The following is a 10,633-nucleotide window of genomic DNA, read 5'->3' on the forward strand; positions in this document are numbered from 1 at the left end:
CCATCAACCGACAGTTGAAGAAAACACGTTTGCTTTCGGTGACATCTATTGCCGAACAAGATAACGAGTCATGGGCGGTAGGCAAGAACTGCTAGATTACGCTCCTTCTCCACTCGCGCGGTGCCTGTAGTGCGTCGTCTGCTGCCAACAAATCGAACGTGGTACGCGAGCACGGCGCAAGCTGCAGGCATAGTCCGACATCTCCTGTTGCGTGGGCGGTGAAGGAGCGTAACCTATCAGCGTTCGTTAACCAGCCATGAATCGTTATCTTGGCTGGCAATCGATGACGCCTAAAGCGAATGTGTTTTTCAAAGCTGTCGGCTGATGATGCTGCAGGCAACCGCCGCAGAGCGTGTTCCCTGCAACAGTGGACCGACCTGTACGGGGACAAGTCCATCTGCCGATTGCCGTGGTACGCCCACATCACGACTTCGTTGGACGCGCTGCCTGGTTTAGTCGACTTCAGCGTACACGGTCCACGTACGCACGTGAACCACGTCACGGTGAGCACAACAGTTTCTACATTCGTGCTTCTAAAGAGCACTTCTTGAACGTTTCAGATGCCTTGTCACTGCGGGTTACCATACGTCGGGATCGGACTACGGCAATCATCCGAGCGTCATCCGTTGTCGTAACATTGCAAGTGAAATGTCAGTGGTAATTCAGGCTGGCGAGGTTGTAGTTCGGATGTTTAATCAGAGGCCCCAGTTTTCGTGGCTGGATGTTGCAGCCATTGTCGGTCGTGTCTGACAGAATTGAATAGTATGGCGCATGGGTGGAGGCGCACCGCATGTAGCTTTTGCCTTAGCAAACACGATAGGCAGGATTATGACAGGCATTCTGCTGCGGTTTCGTAACGGGCATAGAACTGCTTCCGAATGACTTTGCGAAGTGACAATTATTTCGTGTCGAGTAGCGCACGTGTGATACCGCGCTCGAGCGAAATGTGGTTTCGCGGAAGCAAACGGCATCCGGAATGGCCTCGCCAGGGTTCGATTTGGCAGGGCTGGAAAGCTTACTGTTCTCCCAACAGCGCGATTTAATTGCTCTGAGTACTGCTTCCTGGTTGAGTGTACTTCCTGGTTGCTGTGTACCCCATGATACCTTTCACTCACGGTGCTATGCTTACTGCGCACTTCCTACCACGAGTCCATCTATGAAACGCAATACACTGCTACGGAGATAGTGAGTTGCAAAGTTTTCTATTTCTGTTGCTTAACAAGCAAATTTTACATCAATTTAGATACGCCAGGGCCTGCGTATGTCCCGCTGCCGAAAGAGCGGCGTCTCCACTTTATATCCCTGATACTTTTGTAACCAAGTGCAACAAGGTTGACCACCACACGCATTGGCTGCGGGAGGAATCTCTGATCTGCAACGTGAGAGTTTCACAGCGTTAAGGGAAAGGAGGAGGAAAGTTTAAGCGGAAGGACAGAGAAGATAGATCCAGTAAGCGCCTTGCCCTAAAATCGATTAACAACACGTATTTCGCAACCCCTGAAGCTGTTGTGTTTATTTGTGCTTAAAGATTTTACCGTTTTTTTGTGGCAAGTTTCCTGCTTCTGACTTTCATCACTACACCTCACAAGGACATACAGCTAGCTCCTGCAGACTGCTTCCAATGCTATTCGTTCATGAGATCCCTCGCAGCATCGGTGGTAACGTGAACGAACCTTTTGGCACCTTCGCACTGATTTGTGGAAGGCACCTTGCTGCTAGCCTTGTAATTCTGTTGGTAAGTCGCATATTCATACAATTTCTTCTGCGACTATGTTTGTATGTGTCTCACGTTCCCGCCTCTTGTTGTTGCAGCTTACCCGTGTCGGTCAACCATCGCTAGCCATGACAAGTACAGAGCTGGCTCATGCAAACTGCTGCCTAAGCTATCTGTTCCTGAGGTCCCCCATGGCATCGGTTGTCGTATGGACGAACCTTTTGGCCCCTCCACAGTGCTTTGGTGATGGCGCGACCCTAAATATGGCACATTGCTGCTACCCTTGGAATTCAGTTGGTGAGTGGCATATTCATACGACTCGTACTGGGATCAGTGTGTTCACATGTGCTTTGTATTCCCACTGCGTGTCATTGCAGCTCTTCCCCGTGTCGGTCGTTCTTCGTTACCCGTGACAAGGACATGCAGTTGGCTCCTGCAGACTGCTTTCAAAAGTACCTGTTCCTGAGATTGCCTGCGGCATCGGTCGTCGTGTAGACGAATCATTCAGCACCCCCCTCACTGCTTCGCTGATGACGTGATCATGGCAGACGGCACATTTCTGATACCCTTGGAACTCTGTTGGTTAGTGCCACATTCATACGACTCTAACTATACAGCGGTGTTTACATGCACTTAACACTGCCGCCGTGTGTTGTTGCAGCTTGCCCGTGTCAGTCTTTTATTGGTACCCGTGGCAAAGACAGAGCTGACTCTTACAGACTGCTTCCAAAGCTATTGCTTCCTAAGATGACGCGCGGGATTGGTCATCAGGCTGGATCTTTCAGTACCTAGCACTGCTTCAATGATGACGCAATCCTGGCTGACGGCTCGTTGCTTTCACCTTAGTAAAAGGCAAGAACTGTCCTCATTTTTCATTATAGCTCCATCCTTGGCACTAGAGGTGCATAATTTCACGCCAGGTTTTGCCATAAAGTGCGCACACAGCAGCTTGATGTAGTCAGTTCGATTTCTCACGTTATCTGCTTTATTCATATTTATTCTAAACGCCTACAGATTCGTGTGCATATGCGGCCGTTAGAAAATCTTGAGCATTTTAAGAGGTGTCTTAACGTCACTTCCGACATTTAGACCACGCTTTAAAGTTATCCGTTTTGAGAAAAACCAGTTTCCTTTAAATCAGGAACTTTAAAGTCATTTTGTTTATTTCGTTTTTTGTTTCGTTTTATTTCGTTTTTATTTCGTCATTAGGAACTATAATATAGTTTTTTAATGACGAGGTTTATGAATAACCATATACGTCAGTACAACTAAAAATAGTCTCGCTTGCCTACATTAAAGAATTGTGCTCAGCTCTTATTTGATATGAATAAGCTGCTCACAACATATCACTACCGTAACGGCAGAAGACATGCAAACACAAGGCAACAAAAACTCAGTGTTTTATACTCATGTGCGCGTGTTTATTAATGGTGTCGTGAAAGCCATACGCACTGCTTGCAGCAAGTATTTTCTGCAGTATATTCTAATGTCCGATCAGGTACGTGTGTAAATTATGCAGCGATGCGTTCAAGAACAATGCCCAGAATACGCGCCTGTTCTAGATATTGTTACATTCGGGCAAACTTGGCTTTGTGAAGGAATAAACACAGACAGCACCCGATCCTCGGCCAGCTGTTGTATTCTGTATCTTCTTCCTCCCCTTCTACCTTAATCTAGCTACCCGGGCACCGGACATCCGGCGTCTTTATTGGTCACGACACTCGGCAATGACACTGCGCGCGCGGGGAATTCACATTTTTTTCTGGTGGGCGATGCTGACTGCTGGCAGGCATTGTCGCCAAGTCATCGCAAGCTGTCACATGGAGTAGACCAACCGCCAAGACAGAAACGATTCCGGCAGGTAGACAACACACACACACACACACACACACACACACACACACACACACACACACACACACACACACACACACACACACACACACACACACACACACACACACACACACACACACACACACACACACACACACACACACACACACACACACACACACACACACACACACACACACACACACACACACACACACACACACACACACACACACACACACACACACACACACACACACACACCTATATATATATATATATATATATATATATATATATATGAGATCTAACAGACAGTAATGCCAAGGAATGTATAGAGGACGTTATTAGAACAAATGGAATGTAAATAAGAAGAAAGAAAAGTGGGTGAAAAAATAACCAGCCGTAAGCAGGAATCGAACCTACGACCTTCGAATAACGCGTTCGATGCTCTAACCACTGAGCTATCACAGCGGCCTCATTAATATTCTCATTAATATTGTGTCAAACACGAAAAAACGAGCCTTTAGGTATACACTTCTTTCCCTTATATGTATGTATATATATATATGAAAAAGAAGGTGTCCTTGGATTCAGTGGAAAAAATACCAACCAAAAAGTGGAGCACGGGCACAACGAAAACATACATCGGAGGATGTACAGACCCATGTATGAGGGGATGCGAGATGGGAGATGGTGGTACTGATGAAGGCCGGTCCCCGGCTGAAACGTAGGAAAAATAAGTTTTCGTTTTGCCCATCCTCCACTTTTTGGTGTGTATATATATATATATATATATATATATATATATATATATATATATATATATATATATATATATATATATATATATATTCTTTTTCTATATTCAATATCTGCATGTATGTGTGGCGAATATGCCAAATACAAATTATTGATTAGATACTAGAGACTAAAATCTCCCAGCCTCCCCCTGTCCCGGTCTACGCGAGGGCTCCCAACATGTGTAGGTTTCTACGTAGAACTCGAGAGTGAAAGAAAAGCTGGCCATCACTGAAATGAATTAAAAGAAAGATAAATGTCTTGAGGAAAAGAACGAACAAGGTCTAAATTGACGCGCCAAGCAACTGTAGAGTTCTGCAAATGGCAAGAGGGAAGAAAACTATAAATGTATTTAGTATAACCAGCCGGCAACTGTCGGCAACGTCGGTGAAACGAACGTTTTATGCAGTCAACTTCTTATTGCCTGTTGGCTGCCTTGAAAAAAAAAATGGGTCCGCTTGATGAAACGTTGGTTGCAGTTGCGCTTCCTGCTCACTTTCTTTCCCAATGTACGCAACACTGTAGAGCTCGCCTTTCTACACATGACTCGCAGTACGCTAACACTTGTCTCGCGTGTCGTTTCAGGGTCTCGATGTGTATTCTCGCTCGCTACGCGCCGCAGAAGATTACTGCAGCCCACTCTTCGTGTCGGTCACAACCGTGACATTGCCCCGAGAGCGACCATGTCCGCCCTGGTCCTTCTATGATCATCTCTGGACCAGTCAAGTCTTCGCACTGGTCTAAGACTTCTTTGGTTGTTCCGCGCCGTATTTACTGCGTGTGGAAAGACTCGAGTCGCCTTCACTCGGCGATCTATCAAGTTTTGTGTGATAGATTTCTTTAGAACAAGCGGCAAATGATCTGAATAGTTCAGCGAAGTTGCTTTACATGGACGTTAGCACATTGTTTGAAAAGCCAATAAAATATCCTGAGCCTTGTTTTTGCTAAACCTACATAATCGGCGCTTTCCTGCGCACATCGACTACGATTTCAACGAAAAGCGCAAGTACGATGGTACGTAATTTTATTTGTTATTGCATTCTATGCACGGCTGCAGAGTAATATTTTTTACTCTTAAAATGTGCTTATGTTATAACATTTTAAGTTAGTTAACAGACCAGAAATATATATCGACGTACATCTAATTTAAAATTGTCCTAGACTGGATGAAATTTGCATTCCTATACAAGCACGTGCAGTTAAAGAAATACTTGGAAAATATGAATACTGACCTGCTCAATCAAGAAAGCTGTCTTCTGTAGAATACTCTTGGAGGCCTGGGAATCGTCATTTCGGTTAGGGTCGTTAGCTGCTTCTGCTGCAGATATGGTAAGCGTAATCAATTGACTAGGAAAGAATCGGGATTGTGTACTTCAAGTATTTGAGGCTACCTGACGGGGTTACTTAGATCTTCGAGGCCTGTAAACGTACAAAGATTCTTTTACAAGGCGCATAGCTTTCGTTAGCTTACGCAAGCTGTACGTAGTTTTCAAGCTGTACGTAGTTTTCAGTAAGCTGTACGTAGTTTTCAATTTACTATAAAAAATGACATGTTTTAATCACTAATGAAAACTAACAGACAATGATGCCAAGGAAAGCACCATCGACCTCGGAATAACGAGTTCGATGCGCTACTACAAAGCTAAGGTGGCGTCTTTTTTTTTATATCTTGGATGTAGTTTATTAAAAATGCGTTTTGCGCACGTACATGGTGTACAAAATACTTTGTACGTTGTAGCTTCAATGTCAGCATGTGACCGTGGCCGAGAGAAATTTCACATCTGGCCGTGCTAGAGAAGGGCTCCTTTCATGTGCTCCGTAGAGGCGGTGACAGGGGCTTTTAGCCGCGGCAACATGAATAGAATACAATTGTATTGATTTTTTTTATTTCCGGAAATATAAAAATGCTGGCGGATACCACATTCGAAGGTATAATTTGTTAGAGTCCTTAAAGTATTATTTTTCTATAGTTTTGCCGCGCTCTACCAGGTGGCGACTTGGCGACTCACCGGGGTTCATTAAGTATGACGGCTTGGTGGCGCTAGCCACCGCCCGATCTAAAGGGTACAACCATATCCATCCATCCAACCATACATCCGGGGTTCATATGCCGTAGAGTCACCACCAAGTGGAGTGCAACAGAGCTTCAAAAAATAAAATATGATGGACTCCAACGAATTCTACTTCGTAAAGGGGCCGCCAACGAGATTCGAACCACAAACCTCCCGGTTATGAAACCAACACTTAACCTCTCAGCTCCTGTCACATGCTGACATTAGTCCTACTATGTTTGGCTTAACAGTCGCCATGTAGATCTTTCGAAAGTAACCACATGTAACCTTAAATAAAACGTATCAATTTATCCATCCATGTGAAATTTTTTTTAAAGTTTCATTAAAGGTCCTACGTGGTTATCAGTTTCAGAAGATCCAAAAGTCGAAAATTCAGCCTAACATTGTAGCTCTAACTTCCAGCATGGGACAGTGGCTGGGAGGTTAAGCGACCGTTTCATAACTGTGAGATCGTTGGTTCGAATCCAGCTGACATCCACATTTCAAGCTATAGGTCGTTAAATTAACTAAAATTTCGTTTTTCTCTAGTTTTGTCACGCTCCACCTGGTAGTGACTTGGTGGCATGGGTGGAGAGGCCAGGCGTCTCTGTTTCCCTCACCATTATATACCGTTAGTGGCTTCGTGGCCGCTTATTAACGCTCGCTTGTTCTCCTCCCCCAATGTGAGGGAAACAGTGTCGTCGAAGTGAGTGTTTTCGAAGTGAGTGGCAGGTGCACTGTTTCATGCATCGGTTTCGGTTCCGCCAGCTCAATTAGCCAGTTTTCATTGCTCCGTGGTTAATACCTGTGGCCGCCTTTCGAAAATTTCGAAGTGGCTAAGGACTATTCGTAGGAAGGACTCGAACTCGCCAATTAGACAAGATCTGCTATTTCCACTAGTCAGAATGCTATATGTTTTAATTTCAATAATTACCCTCCTAATTGATGTTTGTACACATCTGAAGCCTGTAATTTTTAAATAATGTCGGAAAATACGCATACTAGGCGCATCGTTGCGAACTGTGACGTCAGACAAAAGTTGAGCTTTATCATGGTGTTTAAGGGCCTCAACTTTTTCGACTGCTTTTAGGCAACTAGTGCGGCGAAGCCAACCTATCAGGCAAACTATAATTTGAAAAATACGCATACTAGGCGGATCGTTGCGAGTATGACGTCAGACAAAAGTTCAGCCTTATCATGAGTTATAAGGCCCTCAACTTTTTCGACTGCTTTCGGGCCATCGGTGTGGTGAAGCCAATCTATCAGGCAAACTATAATTTGGAAAATATGCACGCGGATCGTTGCGAGTATGACGTCAGACAAAAGTTCAGCCTTATCATGAGTGATAAGGCCCTCCACTTTTTCGACCACTTTTGGCCCATCGGTGCGGTGAAGCCAACCTATCAGGCAAACTATAATTTGAAAAATACGCGTACTAGGCGGATCGTTGCGAGTATGGCGTCAGACAAAAGTTCAGCCTTATCATGAGTGATAAGGCGCTACACTTTTTCGACTGCTTTTGAGCCATCGGTGCGGTGAAGCCAACCTATCAGGCAAACTATAACTTGGAAATTACGCACACTAGGCGGATTGTTGTGAGTATGACGTCAGACAAAAGTTCAGCCTTATCATGAAAGATAAGGCCCTCAACTTTTTCGACTGCTTTTGGGCCATCGGTGTGGTGAAGCTAACCTGTCAGGCAAGCTATAATTTGAAAATTACGCATACTAGGCGGATCGTTGCGAGTATGACGTCAGACAAAATTTCAGCCTTATCATGAGTGATAAGGCCCTCAACTTTTTCGACTGCTTTTGGGCCATCGGTGTGGTGAAGCCAACCTATCAGTCAAACTATAATTTGGAAATTACGCACACTAGGCGGATCGTTGCGAGTATGACGTCAGACAAAAGTTCAGCCTTATCATGAGTGATAAGGCCCTCAACTTTTTCGACTGCTTTTGGGCCATCGGTGTGGTGAAGCCAACCTATCAGGCAAACTATAATTTGGAAATTACGCACACTAGGTGGATCGTTGCGAGTATGACGTCAGACAAAAGTTCAGCCTTATCATGAGTGATTAGGCCCTCAACTTTTTCGACTGCTTTTGGCTCATCGGTGTGGTGAAGCCAACCTATCAGGCAAACTATAATTTGGAAATTACGCACACTAGGCGGATCGTTGCGAGTATGACGTCAGACAAAAGTTCAGCCTTATCATGAGTGATAAGGCCCTCAACTTTTTCGACTGCTTTTGGGCCATCGGTGTGGTGAAGCCAACCCATTAGGCAAACTATAATTTGAAAAATACGCATACTAGGCGGATTGTTGCAAGTGTGACATCAGACAAAAGTTGAGCCTTATCATGGTGGATAACGGCCTCAACTTTTTCGGCTGCTTTTGGGCAATCGGTGCGGTGAAGCCAATCTATGAGGCGACCGATAATTTGGAAAATACGCTTACTAGGCGGATCGTTGCGAGTATGACGTCAGACAAAAGTTCAGCCTTATCATGAGTGATAAGGCCCTCAACTTTTTTGTCTGCTTTTAGGCGTGTATTGTGATGCAAGGGAACCTTTGAGCTCGGGAGCAGCGCATGGTAGGCCCATCACTGCAAAGTGTAACTTGACGGCATGGGAACACCGGGCTTCCCGGGGCATATGCCGCCAAGGTACTACTAGATGGAGCGCGACATAGCTTCAAAAAAATAAAATTTTAAAGCTGTAACAAGCTTTTGCTTTGTGAACGCATTGACAGAAAGATTCGAACCACCGACCTCCTGGGTATGAAACGAACGCCCAACCTCTCAGCCAATGTCACATGCTGACATTCGAGCTACAATGGAAGGCTGAACCTTGGTCATGTAGATCTTTCGAAACTGATATTCACATATGACCTTCAATAAAACGCATCGATTTACCCATTCCTGTGAAGTTTTTTTTTTCATTTTATTGAAGGTCATGTGTGGTTAACAGTTTCGATATATCTAAAAGGCGAATGTTCAGCCTAACAAGCTAGGTTGAATGTGAGTATGTGATAGTGGCTGAGAAGTTGATTCGTCGTTTGATAACCGGAGGGTCAGTGGTTCAAATCCAGGTGTCAGCCCCCTTACCATTAGAGCCTTGAAAAGTTCATTTTTGGATGCTTTGTCGGGCTCCACTTGGTAGCGACAACGTTCGTTCGTTTTTAATTAGGTGGCACCAAATAATGAAACTAGCCCTCAAGTTTTCTTCGCTTATTAATTGATTGCAATTAAGGCATTTATTGATGAAATGAAATGGCTGGCTGAATTTCGCAGGCTTTGTATGCTTCATGACTGATAATTTCGCGAGAACGCGGTGTCGCTGAAGTCTGAGTGTCTCCGAGGTGATATGGCTTTAGCGCAGCTCAGTTTGAGCGTGGAGGAAAGGTACTATACAGTCAAGAAGAGGAAAAAAACAGACGACATCATTTTATCATGCACCAACTCGCGCAGTCATCAGTACTTTTCTCCAAAGTGTTGTTAAATGGACTTGACTTGCTCAAGGCTGTAACACTCTGCTTGTCAAAACGTCGAATCCAGCCACAACCCGTGTTCACGAACCCTTCACGTGGTTTAAGAACAAGCTATAGGCGATGACACTGCGCCTGGTGCCGCGTCCAGATTGTGTTCGCCGCACGAGCCGTTTCCGTTTGATGCGACAGATGGCGCGCACGTGAGGGTGCGTCAAGGCGATCACCGAATAGTGACTCCGATCCACGTGTAGAAGGTTATTAATGCCGAGCCTCGGTTGTTTATAACGCTCGATATGCACATGTAAATGTATGTCAATAAAGTGATACACTGTGACTCTGCTGCAACGAAATTGATCTCATAATTTTATATGCAGCTTATTTGTTAACAATGTTTTTGTCACGTAAACGCTTCGACAGCAGCAGACGTTGACTTGGTGAAAGGTCGCATTTTAACGCGACAGCAGTGAAGAGCTCGCTTCGCTGAAATTCTGTTGTCGGCATATTTCGTTCAGTACAATAAACAGCGTTGTCCGTGAGAGAAAATTTCAGGTGTTCGCAACAAGGATAGTAGTCCAAAGACAAAGGCACGCTAGCTATTAGGAATGTGATAGTCGGCGTGCGTGTGTATGTGTGTGTGTGTGTGTGCGTGCGTGTGTGTTCAGGCGTGGATTACGCTCTTGCGTTCTCGTTGCTTAGCAAAATGAATGAAAACTTCATCAAAAAAACTTTCAAACATTGTATC

At 44.8% G+C, this 10,633-nt stretch overlaps 1 protein-coding gene across 2 annotated transcripts; it reads left to right on the forward strand.

Moving 5' to 3' along the window:
• The first annotated feature begins 204 nt into the window (after nucleotides 1–204).
• LOC142765049 (uncharacterized) lies at nucleotides 205–2,754 on the forward strand. Of its 2 annotated transcripts, XR_012884039.1 has the most exons (5): nucleotides 205–503; nucleotides 561–1,735; nucleotides 1,813–2,011; nucleotides 2,092–2,296; nucleotides 2,376–2,750. XR_012884039.1 is itself a non-coding variant. In XM_075865618.1 (4 exons), the coding sequence occupies exons 2-4, from the start codon at nucleotides 1,622–1,624 to the stop codon at nucleotides 2,178–2,180; spliced, it is 402 nt and encodes a 133-aa protein (XP_075721733.1). In that variant the 5' UTR covers nucleotides 205–503; nucleotides 561–1,621; the 3' UTR covers nucleotides 2,181–2,754. The 2 variants fall into 2 exon arrangements, 1 of the variants encoding a protein (XP_075721733.1); XM_075865618.1 differs by having other exon boundaries at nucleotides 2,092–2,754.
• The last annotated feature ends 7,879 nt before the right edge of the window (nucleotides 2,755–10,633 follow it).

This window comes from Rhipicephalus microplus, chromosome 6 (genome assembly GCF_043290135.1).
Source record: "Rhipicephalus microplus isolate Deutch F79 chromosome 6, USDA_Rmic, whole genome shotgun sequence".
NCBI lineage: Eukaryota > Metazoa > Arthropoda > Arachnida > Ixodida > Ixodidae > Rhipicephalus > Rhipicephalus microplus.

Coding starts and splice junctions, on each gene's coding strand:
- LOC142765049 (XM_075865618.1), top strand. CDS start 1,622: ATGCTATTCGTTCATGAGATCCCTCGCAGCATCGGTGGTAACGTGAAC. Junction 1,736..1,812: donor CTAGCCTTGTAATTCTGTTG/GTAAGTCGCATA, acceptor TTGTTGTTGCAG/CTTACCCGTGTCGGTCAACC. Junction 2,012..2,091: donor CTACCCTTGGAATTCAGTTG/GTGAGTGGCATA, acceptor GTGTCATTGCAG/CTCTTCCCCGTGTCGGTCGT.